Source organism: Bos grunniens, chromosome 2 (genome assembly GCF_055505025.1).
Source record: "Bos grunniens cultivar Pamir isolate PY7600 chromosome 2, Bosgru_T2T1.0, whole genome shotgun sequence".
NCBI classification, from domain to species: Eukaryota; Metazoa; Chordata; class Mammalia; order Artiodactyla; family Bovidae; genus Bos; species Bos grunniens.
In genome coordinates this window covers 98,674,335-98,687,321 of record NC_141166.1, presented here as the reverse complement: position 1 = coordinate 98,687,321, position 12,987 = coordinate 98,674,335, and the positions used below count along the sequence as shown (strand labels likewise).

General features: G+C 38.6%; 1 protein-coding gene across 18 annotated transcripts in view; it reads left to right on the top strand.

Annotated features, from left to right (window-relative positions):
• CCDC148 (coiled-coil domain containing 148) overlaps positions 1-12,663 on the top strand; it is a 297,116-nt gene extending 284,453 nt beyond the window's left edge. For all 18 annotated transcript variants that reach the window (XM_086354590.1, XM_086354486.1, XM_086354468.1 and 15 more), the window contains 3 exons: positions 6,242-6,359; positions 8,529-8,669; positions 12,372-12,663. In XM_086354590.1, coding sequence (XP_086210716.1) covers positions 6,242-6,359; positions 8,529-8,669; positions 12,372-12,518 — 406 coding nt within the window. In that variant the 3' untranslated portion in view covers positions 12,519-12,663. The remainder of the gene's footprint in view (positions 1-6,241; positions 6,360-8,528; positions 8,670-12,371) is intronic.
• The last annotated feature ends 324 nt before the right edge of the window (positions 12,664-12,987 follow it).

Sequence of the window (12,987 nt, the reverse complement as noted above, 5' to 3'; positions counted from 1 at the left end):
TGGGTTCATCTCCTTCTGGTTCTGTGGGTTCTCTGTGAATCCTCTTTGTTCTTGTCCCATGCTGATCTGTACCAGGATGTCACTGCCTTGTATCAGGATTCACATTACATTTGCAGGAACTGATCTCTGTTTCTGCCCTTAGCCAGAACCCTCACTGAGTATAGAATCTCGTGGCCCTGACCACTGGGGGGTGACGCTGGCCAGTGTGAACACCTGTCATGTTTTCTTCCTTCTTTTCTGTGCGAGGCTTCTCCACCACCTCCTTTATGCAGGTGCTGCCACTTGGCCTGCCTATGTTTTGATCTGCACACTCTTCCCTGTTGGAGTCCTGTACAGCTCATGGGGGTGTCTCTTTGCTTGGTGGGAAGAACAACTTTCTGAGTGGGGTTTAAGCCAAAACTGGATTTCCCAGCAGAGAGAAACAGGTTCACTCTGCTGCACTGCTGTTCAAACTCCTCTGGCAATAGCACCTCCAGCATGTGCCTGTTAAAGATTTCTTGTTCAGTGTTGAGTAAGCCACATTACCTAAAAATGAAGTAGCAGATTTGTTTGGAAACTGGCTCTAATTCAGTAGGGCAAATTACTTCCCTGAAACATTTTTCGTGGGAGTTCTGTACTGGTTGCTGCTGCTGCTGCTGCTAAGTCACTCCAGCCGTGTCCAACTCTGTGCGACCCATAGATGGCAGCCCACCAGGCTCCCCCATCCCTGGGATTCTCAAGGCAAGAACACTGGAGTGGGTTGCCATTTCCTTCTCCAAGCATGAAAGTGAAAAGTGAAAGTGAAGTCGCTCAGTCGTGTCCGACCCTCAGCGACCCCATGGACTGCAGCCCACCAGGCTCCTCCATCCATGGGATTTTCCTGTACTGGTTAGTGTAACCTAATTAAGATGTATTGTTAATGCTGTTTTATTTACTGCTTAAGTTAAAAAAAAACAAACTGTAGAACCTGCCACTGTCAGCAAAAAAATTATTCTGAAGTCTTTTTTCTCCTCTTAGTTCCTGTAGCTTCTTTTAAGACTGAAGTTATCTGTGTCTCCCTTCAGATAGGAGGGAGGTCAAATTTTGAAGTTAATAATTTGCCTAGTTCTAACTGCTAGTTTCACTGAAGCAAAGGAGGGTGTCACTGAAGTTCATGATGTTTCCCAACTATGTGCATTTGTATGCTCATCTCTGGAGCTTCCATGATGGCTCAGTGGTAAAGAATCAGTCTGCAATGCAGCAGACGCAGGTTCAATCCCTGGGTGAGGAAGATCCCCTGGAGAAGTAAATGGCAACCTACTCCAGTATTCTTGCCTGGGAAATCCCATGGACAGAGGAGCCTGGCAGGGTACAGTCCACAGGGTCTCAAAAGAGTCAGACATGACTTAGTGACTAAACAACAATGGCAACTCCTCTCTTCGAATGCAATACACAAATAAAAATATCTCCAAAATGATATATAAATTCTCCGTTTCTACATGAAAGCTTCTTGTCCCTTCAACTACACTCAGGTCTGGAAGCTTAAACAAAATCCTTTTCAGATTATTGTTAATGCTCTGCCTGATTCTGCAACAGCTGTTGCTTTTGAACAATATGATGCTTCTCCTCCCCCAAGAGGAATGGAAAAGGCCTCCTTTGCTGCATTCTCAACCTTTGTCAACTCAGGGAGTATGAAACAGACTGAGAGATGAACCTAGGATTCTTGTTTGGGAATTCAGTGCACAGCTTAAAGACTATTGAGTTTTGCCACTTCCTGACATTGACTTTCACAGCAACAGTTTAATTTGGAGAAAATCTGCTATTTCAAATGGCTAAAGGTATTTATGTGGAAAATTTTCCAAATGATTGACTTTACTGTTGCTATTTTCTTTCCCCATGAATATGTGAGTATTTGGCTTTCTCCCAGGAATTTTTCTGCATCACTTCTCTTTAGGCAAAGACATTTTTCCATCCAGACTGGGAAAAGGAGGGTGTATCAGGAGTTTCCCCTTTTACAGTGAATTATTATTTGAATTTAAACATTGGCATCTCTAAGAATGAAGAATTTGAGTATGTCTTCTTAAAATTTCCCATGGCCAGTCTTCACAACAGTCAGTGTCATCTTGGTCATCACTTTGGAACCAATGCCACTGTGATCAGCTTCCTCCAGCCCCAGCTTCTTTCCTCTCCACTGGCATCAGCCTTACTGAAGGTGTTGTCTCTCTTACCTCTTACTTCCTTATCTACTGCTAATTCTTCAGCTACCTCTCTACTGCCAAGATTGCCAGTGGCTCCCTGTTATTTAATCCAATGATTATCTTAGATTAGAGCTGATTTTTAGCATGAGACATTGCTATTTCCATTGTCATTCTCTTCTTTGCCACAATTTCTCCTCATTCTCCTAGTTTCTTCCTTTTCTATCCCCTTCTTAAAAGTTGCCCCCTTCCTTGGGTTGAGTAGAGTGGGGAAATTAAATTGGTAATTTACCCCCTTTTTGAAAAGAAATTAAACTTCTAAATACATGAAAATATATGCCTATAATTGAAAGTGTGAGAACAGGGTTTTGTTGTTTTTGTTTTTTTTCTTTTAATCAGTGTGGATCATCCACCCTAGAATAGCACTTGGCACAGCCTGGGCACCCAGTCAATGAATGAGTGAATGATATAAAATTATAAATACTGAAAATATACATAGAAAAAATGAAAAAGAAAAAGTTGTTTCCTTTGGAATCAGTTCTAGGCCTGCCACCTCCTCTTACACTATAGTATCTTCCTGGATAGATGCTATCCGTTTCTCAGTCTCAGTCCCACGCCATTGATAAAGATCCCCATCCATTTCTCCAGCCCAGATCTTATGACAGCAGATCTATGTCTAAACTCAACCTAATTCCTTCTCTCCCTGGTTTCTCTAAGTCCCCAGTTTTAGAGAGGAATGCCATTGTTCACCATACAGCATGGAAACTTTAGCTTCCTCTCTCTTTCCCTTAAAAAGCACTAACAATACTTATTTATTCTATTTTCTACATAAAATTTTAAGACTATATCGTCTCCCTAACTCCTACAAGCACCCCTCCCCTGCCCTAATTCAGGAAAGCTTTTTTGCATCAAAATAAGTCTCTCTGGTCTTGCTTCCTAGCAATCCATCCTCCACATTACAGGAGAGAGTTACCTGATTGTGTTGCCTTGATCAAAGCCCTCATGCTTGCAAAGTCCTCACCACCTGTCCTCCCTTGCCTTCCTAGCCTCAACTCTTGGTACTCCTCACCTTACAATTTTCATTTTTGGTCATTCCAAATATTTTTGAGTTCTTCAAGCATACCGTGCTCTCTCACCTTCTGGGCCTTCATATGATATTTTTTTTTCTACTTAGAACATTCTTCCTGTTCTCTCCCCCTCTGACGAATTCCTGCTCCTTTTTTAGATCTGAAATTCAGAGCACTTCCTGATGGCTGCTCCTCTGAATGCCCCAAGTCTGGCAAAGATGATTCTCCCATGATCTCTGCCCCATTGTCTCACCAGGGCAAGAGCTACCCTGTGCCATAATTGCCTGGATCTTTGTATCTACATTAGATGGTCACTTCTGTGAGGACAGGAGTATGTCTTCTGTACTGAAATCCTTTGTCCAGTGCTAACAACAGTAATTGACGCAGAGAGGCGCTCAAATTTTTGTTGAATGAATGAATGAACTTAAAGTAAAGCATAAGCCAGCTTTCTTTACCAAATAGCTTCAAATGCTTCACTCCCCTTTTTAATCTCTTCCTCACTGGTCAAGCTCCTCTAACCAGAACAGCTATTACTTTTCCGCAAAGCAGCCAAAAGTTTGTAGCAGACAAAGCAACCTATACATCCCAAAGGAAGAGAAACTTTTCAGAAGTTCTGAGAATTAACATATGGTAATTGTCAAATCCCTGGGTGTCTTTTAATTGAACTTTCACAGTAGTTCCCTTAGCTTGTACTCAGTGCTTAAATTGAGTAGAACCTCATTAGGAAAGTTGTGTCACGCCTTAGTGAAAATGGAGGGAATGAGAAACAGAGCTTTCTATGACAGAGAGGCATCAGAGAAAGAGAGCAATGTGGTCTGTGAATTCTTTAATCCATATATCCGGTTGTAGTGACTCTTGAAATGGGAGATGATGGGGCAGAACAGCCACAGCCATCAAGAGAGCTTAGGACCTTCTTTCCAAATTCCATTCTGGGTTTTGTACTCCTACAGTATCTACTGCCTGCTCCCCTCCTCTCCTTTCCCAGTGCTGCTTCTTCAATGCCAGCCTCAGGAGCAACCTGGTTTTAAAGTTTTCCTCCCCAAGAGCAGATCATTGAGGGAACCATGTGACTACCTCAGTGCTCTTCTGGGCTTCTCTGTCACTGCTCACCCACTCACTCCGTTTAGCCACCTTGAACCCTTCCCTGCCCAGTGCTGTGACGAGGTGGGGCAAGCAAGGTGCCCAGAGGACAAAACTGAAGAAGTCAGCCACTCTGGGAGACCAACCGGGCACTTGCAGAGCCTGAGCCTCCCTGGACTCGCCCTCGTCCCAGCTCTCGCTCTGCCCCACCTCAGCCATGCCTCCTGGCCTCTCCAAACCCTAGTCCTCCAGACCCAGCTCAGATGATGCTGCCTCCTCCATAAAGTGCTTGCTGAAGTCGCCCAGTCTTTCTCACAATTCAGCAAGTAGGCATCTCACTTTCCTCTGAATCCTCAGTGGACCTTATTTATACCTCTCTGAAGATACTGTATACCTTGTTTAGTTCTTGGGCTTGTCTTTTGTCTCTGTTAAACCACAGGCTCTTTAAGAGCAGTCTTTTTCTCAGAGTGCTCTCAATTTCCAGCACAGGGTTTGGCACAAACTAGGTATTCATCAGTCAGTGAGGTGAGTAGAGCTGTCAAGGGGAGAAGAGAGAAGAACATGGTAGTTAACTGTTCATGGGCTCTGGGGCCAGTTCACCTGGGTTTGACCTCAGGTTCTGCCATTGAGGCTTGGGACAAGTTTCATCACCTTTCTATGCCTCCATTTCTTTATCTTTAAAATGGGATAAATAATGGTACCCCAACATGTGAAGTTTGAAAGAGCCCTTAGCACAAGACTTGATGTGTCGTGAACACCTCAGTAAATGTCAGGATCCAGAATAAAAATGGTCTAGTGCAAGGACATCCATGGAAAATACAGGTGTGCACGCCTGGGGGAAAGCACATTTGTGACCGAAGCTATTGCTATTTAGTCTCTAAGCGGTGTCAGACTTGGACTGCAGACTGGCAGGCTCCTCTGCCCATGGGATCGCCCAGGCAAGAATACTGAAGTGGGTTGCCATTTCCTTCTCCAGGGGATCTTCCCGACCTAGGAATTGAACCTGCATCTCCTGCATTGGCAGGCAGATTCTTTACCATTGAGCCACCGAGGAAGCCCTGATGCTATAGAGGAAGTCGAATCTAAACCATCAGTGATAGAAGACAGAGCTAACACCTCCTTCTACCTTGAGAAGCCAGGTGCCTACTGTTTTTGAAAAGGCAAATCTTATCCCTATAATTCAATAGAATAATACCTTGGACAAAAATATAGTTAGGGAGGCTGCCCCAAAAGAGCAACAGAGGAGGGCCAGGTGAAACCTGGAGTATTAAACAGGTATTTAAATGTGCTCAGTTTTAATAGCTGCTGTTAAGGAGGATGGAAACAGAATGCTCAGGGAAAGTCATGTTTTTGCTGCCATCTACAGTCAATGTACAATTTTCAAAGTTTCTTAACACAAACACACACATCCATCCAGATAGAGCATTCTTGACAAAATGAGTGACAATATAAAGTTTGGTTTACATTCTAGTAATTGAGATACTTTGGGCATATTATAGTATTTTATTTACTTGTCTTTTTAAAATTAGGCCTATTCAAACAGTAACATAGCCTTTTAAATCTCATATTGTATTAAAACTTACTAGAAGACTGCTGAAATAACTCAAGAGTGAGGCTGTCATCTGTCAAGTTGGATTAGCTGCAGTTGTGGCAGCTGATGGTTAATACAATGATTTCAATGAAGAAGGAGTGAGATTGGGTTTTACCCCATGTTTTCCTGCCTGTGTGACCTGCAATTCTATGATTGTTATTAGAATTATTGTAAATTATATTTTATAGAAACATCCTTTATGGTTGTGATATGAGAAATCATCCAAAGCAAGTAAAACAAAATGACACTGATGTCACTTCTGGGATGACTTCTGCCCATGTGCTGCTGTCCACATAATCTCCAACATTATCATGATGTTCTCCTCACTTCCCTGTGCATTATTTTTAAAGGGTTAAATATAGACAAGAATTATTGGAAAAGCGTTTGATGGAGAAAAAAGAAGTGGCCCTTCAAGAAGCACTTGAAGAAGAAGAGAGAGAAAAGCGACTAGAAGCCCTAAGGAAACAGGTGTTTTTAATTTGGAGAATTTCATGGGTGGTTTAAAAAAATGTGTCTAAGTGCTCTTAATAACATTATTACTAGGACTTAGTTCATTACATCTGCTATATAAAATGTAACTTTTCCAAATTGGGACACTGATCTTCATTCCTGGGAACAATTAGATTTATGTTGAATTATTTTCAGTTTCTTAGTATATGAAAAGAACTTCATCAGAACCTTTAAAGAAAGCTCTCCCAAGATTTAAATACATCCATATTACCTCTAGTTTATAAGCTGAATAGTATCCATCTATAGCAGTGAAACCCTGCCTGTAGCTAAAGGATTTTACTCTCCTCGAAAAACATGTGGTGGAGCTTGAGCAAGATAATACTCCCTAGGGAAGGGACCTCTGTTTGGAAATATCCTACAGTCAACAAAAAGGTTAAAAATCACTTATTAAAATGACTGTTTTTGTGGGAAAATAAAAGCCTTCTATTGCTTTGGCTCATAAAAGTAGACAAAAATTTTGAAAATAGTATTTATAGACAGCAAGAACAAGAATTTCAGACCTTAGGAAACGTTATAAAGTAGTTTTACTTGGTAATTTTTCAGTATTGTTAACATAACAGTGATAAGCACAGCTCATCAGCTCCAAAGTCTTCTCTGATACCATTTCCTAGCTGACAGGAAATGACTGACTGGTTCTCCTTCCATATCGTTGGGAGTTAGCCTCGAATCTTGGGTAAGAACTCCACCTCTGGCTTCCTTCAAAGCTGGTACAACCTGGCTCACTGCTTACTGGCAGAGGAAACTTAGGTCTTTCACGTAACCTCCCTAAACTTTATTTCCTCCTCTGAAAAATGGAATAATACTAATCGTACCTATCTCATCCTTGGGATCGCAAGGAGTCAGATGCAACTTGGTGACTGAACAACAGAACAACAGCCTACCTCATAGGTTTGTAGCAGTGTGTGTTCACATGTTTTGAATATTAAGTGTAAAGCCCTCTTCTAAATGCTCTTAGGTCTTACCTCATTTAACTCCTACCCCAACCCTATGATGTAAGAATTATTATTTTATAGAAGAGAAACTTGAGGCAGCCCAGAGTTTTCCCAAAGTCACCTAGCTACTCAATGTAAATATGAATTCAAACCAAGGAAATTAAGTTAAATGAAATCATATAAAGGAAGTATAAATGCATACAAACATTGTATCCATCTTTGATAAAACAGATTATAGAAACAAATTCCAAGCATAGGAATATACATCTGGTCATCTTAGAGTCAATGAAATTTAAATGTTTCAATCATTAGCCAATAATGATATACCATGGCCTTCTAGGGACAAAATTTAATGTTACTATTACTAAACACATTTTGTTCGAAATATCATTTTGACAACTACAGTCCATATGATTAAGATTCTTTTTCCATCTGTGAGACCTTTGAAAGAGGAAATGTCTGTGCCTGTTATCTGTAATCAGTGTTTAGAACTATAGTAAAAGACATTTTGGCTAGTAAAACCTATAATAATTAAAGTATGTTCAACCTCCAGTTATGTCATTATAATTTCTAAATAGAATTAAAAATGCCATTTTCCTATTGCTATTTCCTGACTTTAGGAATTAGCAGGCAGGTGTTATTAAGGGTGGCATATAATTTACAAAATTAGTGGCTTCTTTTCATCAGAATGCAGGTTTGATTGATTTCAATTATCATAAAGCTCAAGGGCATTTGGGTTAAAATGACTTGGAGTTTTTCAGTGGAAGAGGAAACAATGGTTTTTAACAGTCCCTGGAAATCTTGTTGTTCAGTACAATGAAAACTCACCCATCTTGCTCAATAATGCTAACACACATGACTTTACCCATAAATGATATACTCTAGACTCAGCTTAATCAGATTAAACTTTCTAGAAAGCTTCATGGAGTCATTACTGTGGCCACGGATTTCTAGTGGCTAAAAATTAATGTTTTCTACTTTGGGTTACTTTCAAAGTGATTGAATATGTAGGTTTTCTATATAAGATTTCCCTTGACTTTGGATCAGGAAGAAATTTTTATCTAAATTTAATCGTACCTGTAACTATGCAATAATAAAATTTCTTAACTTTAATGGACATTAAGCATTAATAATGTTGCCCAGAAGTATTTAGCTTGTATCTTGCTCCAAGCAGCCATGTTTTCACTTTTTTTAGGTTGCTATTGTCGCTCAATTTGATCCTGTTAGAATGATGTCAGATACAGTGGCATCAAAAGCAAGGATGGGTATTGGAACTGAAGAAGAATTTATTCTTCAAAAGCCACTCTTCACATTGAATACATACAATGAACAGCAGGTAATTATGGAAATTGGCAAGATTGATGCAAAAGCCATGATGATGATAAGAATTGTAGAAGTGTGTATTTTGGGTTACAAATTATTTATATTTCTATTTAAATACCATGCATATTAGCATAAATCACATGTAATTACTGAACAGTTCTTAATATTATAAAATGTTAATAGGTGACTATAGAACAAAACACTTTGAAAATGTTATGAATCTGTCATTGGAAATTATTTTAATCTAAAACAATTTTATAAAATTTTACTTTAAAGTTGTGTTAATATTGTATTTTTGTTTAAATATTTATCATATTCAGAATTTATTTAAATGCATAATATAAATCCTATTAATGAAACAATTGATGATACTGATAAGACAAAGCAGAGGGAAGCTTTCTGAAATTAAAATGAACAGAAAATAATGTACTGGAGCTAATGATAAAACACTTGCTGTGGAAAAAGGTATTAAGAGATTATTTAACTATTTCTAGGTGCTTCTGAATCATTTTAGTCTGTTTCTATAATGGAGAAGGGATTTTAAGAAGCTTTTTTTTAGGTGGATGGAAGAGAGGGAGCCAGGACATATGAATGATTGGATACCACAGGAGTTAGCTGTAAACTTTACAAATCTAAGAGAAGCTAAATGTTTAATCATTTTAAAAGTAGGAAACTATACATTTATCCAATGACAAATAAATCTAATGTGCCTCTATTATGTGCTGCACACTTTGCTAGGGAATATTAATAAAAAGAACAATTTACATATTAATTGGGCAGATATTTATGGAACATATACTGTATCTGCACTGAGCCAGGTGCCAGGGCTGCATCCCAAACAAGATAAACTTGTTCTGTGTGAAGGAAGTGAGCAGGGGAATTGGGTTGGGAAAGAAAGTAGAATGCACGGGAATAATGCCACTAGAGTGAGATCACCTACCTCCCTGATAGAGGGCTCAGGGCTGCAGCAGCAAAAGGAAGGGAGTGAAGACAACCCTGAAAGGGAAGTCAGAGAAGGCAGAAAAGATGGAACTAAGCTCCATCTTCACTGAGGAATTTTGGCATCAGTAACAGAATTCATTCCAGATAATTTAACTAAAAAGAACGGCAAAACTGACTGGGGAGGGGTGGGCATAGGAAGAGGGGTTAATTAGAAGATGCAATAGTATCTCTAGAAGTCAAAGCAGGAAGGCATCTGGGCTTGTAAAGAATTGAAGTCAGAAGCTGGAAAGCTTTCAGGTACCTAGACTGAGGAAATAAGGGTTTGATCAAGCAGAAGAGGGTGAAAAGAGGTCCTTACTTGTACATCTTGGGTGCTGGGAGATAAGACTGCAAACATAAATTTAGGTCAGACTGTGGAAAGTATAGTTGATCTTACTTTCTAAAGACTTTTGAACTTTTGACCTATGAGCAGAGGGGAGACTTTGAAGCAAGTGAAGTATATAAAAGCTTCATGTTATAGCAATGTGTCTGAATGGAAAATTGGTGGAGGTGGAGTTGGGTTCTTTTAAGATGGTGGAGACTTCATGGAAGTGGAGTGGAGTCAGGGGAGGGTGGGATGTGGAGGCATGTATGGCTCTGGCTGAGGAGAGGATAATGAAAGTGAGGGTGATTCTAAACTAGGCAGCAAGTGATATTGAGAAGAGCCTACACTTTGGATTAAAATCCACATCCACTGTTTGCTGGCTGTGTGAACTTGTGTAAGCTGTTAACATCTTTATGTTTTGTTTACTTCATCTGTAAAACAATAATTCGTTAAGTTTTTTGTGATGATTAGGATAATACATGTCAATTGCCTAGAATATTGTCTGGCACCTAGTAGTAATTCAATAAATTGCAATTGTTAGGTGGTGCTGCCATTAACCATGTAAGAATACAGAAGGAAGAAACAGACTTAGGGAGAGAGCAATTGCTTTGTTCATGTCAGGTTAGGGTGAAGATGTCTAATACATGCTCGCAAGAAACTACTGGGCTTTCTCTGGGGAGAAGAATTGGGGAAAGGGACATCAGTATGGGAGGCAGATATCCATTTCACTTGATATATGTTGAAAAAACTATAATTATGAAAATGTTTTGAACATCACACATCTGGAGCTGGGGGAGAAATGGTGAATCCTGGAGATAATTAGGATGTCAACAGCACACAGGTGGAGCATGAATATGTGGAAGTGGATGAAAGTGACCAGGAAGACTCTTTTGGGGCAAAAGAGAAGAAACCTAAGTCTAAGACTTAAATATTTTGCTTTGCCGACACAAATTCTGTGTTATTCTCCATTTATATGCATCATTGCCCCCGTCCCTGTATCTGATCAGTTGCCAAGTTCTACTGATTCTTCCCTTCATAATGTTTTGGACAGTTATCTCTTCTTTGCTACCAGCCAATTTTATGCATTTATTACTTTATGTCTAGACAACTGTAGTAGACTCTTAAGCACTCTTTGTGCCTCTGTCTCTTGTTTGCCTGCTGCCTTAATTTATCCTGAAAACAGAAACACAACCTCAGTAGCTCCCCAGACTCCATGACACAGACTTCAAGCCTTTAAAATTCAAGTCCTAGTCTTAGAAGTGTCCTTTTTCAATGTTCCCCAGTGGTACCAAGTACTCCACCCAAATTACCATGATCCTAAATTGACCCATTTCATCTCTAAGTTAGCATAAGCCTTCCTTTCTTGCTTGATCTCTCTTCCTCCTCCACTCCCACTCCCAACTTTATAGAAGAATAAGTTGGACCTCAAAGTTAACTCAAGTTATTGTCCTTACCTGAGACCATCCTAGTCCCACTGGTACCAGGAGATGTCCCAATGTGTTCTAGTACTCTTGGAGCATCTGTCACATGTTGCCACGGACTATAATTATCTGTGTACATTCTTACTACCTCTGTTAGTTTAAGAGCTCCTTGAAGGAGGGGCTGCTTTCAACAGCTTATTATCCCATCCTCTAGGGGGATAATGTTCATGTAAAATGCTTCATTAGCTGAAATCTATATGTGGCCACTTTTTTATCATTGCAAACAGTGTCTGTTGACGTTAATATTCATAAGAAGAAGAAATAAAGCCTAATCAGCTATAAATGAAAACAGAAATTGAACTACTCATATATCTATTCCCACTTAGAATCAGATTGATAGAACCATTTTCTAGTTCTGCTTGAAATAGAAATCTGGCCTTGGAAGAAAGGTTCTATTGATTGTGTTTTTCAAGTAGTAGCCATGTATTTGAACTTAACTTACATGCTGCCAAATGATGGAGAAATTAAAATGTCTGTTTAAAGACAAATATACAAGATTGTGATTTAGGTTTATTTTAATGAATGGTTGCTTATATTTTATAATCCCAGCTAACGATAAATAACAAATCAATGATAGTACTGAAAGTAAGCTTCTTTTATCTCATTTTAAAATAATTTTATGTTTTATTTTGACTAATCTAGTATACAACATTCTATACATCTTATGTTGGAAACCACTGATGTACTGAAAAGTGATAATGTCAAAAAATTTTGACCTTTCAGTAAAAATAAGCAGAATATAGTCACTGTATGCACAAAATTTATTGTTATCTAGTCATCCATCTAGCAAAAACAAGCTATGCAGCTTGGAGAAATATGGAACTAAATGATAAAATTTACTTCAGTAAATTTATTTGTATTATTTTATACTATCTGTATTACTTATATTATTTATATACATAATATTTATATCATTTTATTTCTACAGATAATTTCTGACCCTAGACTTCGTTTTGAGTTAGCACTCCGAGAAGCTGGACTTCATAAAACATTTTATGCCAAAGAGATATTACCAAAAATCAGTCCTCAAAAACCTCCAAGAAAGGATATGGAGTCTACTGTATTTAAAATCTAGAGTTCATCCTCAAATTCTGTTATACATAAATAAGATTTTTCTTTGAATACATTTATATGGATAATAATAATTACTACTTTTTAAAGTTTACAAATTATCAGATGTAGAAGTCATAGCATCTATTAAAACAATTTTGTCCTTCTTTTATGATTTTTAGAATTTTATGCACTATTTTCCAATCTCTTTTTATGTTTAATAGTACTAAATTCTCCAAAGACTATGGAACTTAATTAGGACACATCTGGAACATATATTATCATTTAGTAAGTTGTATTTTGGAGGTTGCAGTATCCCGTGAAAGGAGCTCAAAATAACCATTTGCAAGAATCACAATTTATGCTGTTGCTACCTATTAATGTTCATTTCTTCTTGTTATTTCAGAATTTGACTTTTTAATTATGAAAGTTTCATTGTCATTAATACTTCTATTATTTCTCCATTATTATAAGAGGAGACTCAACCTTTCTCT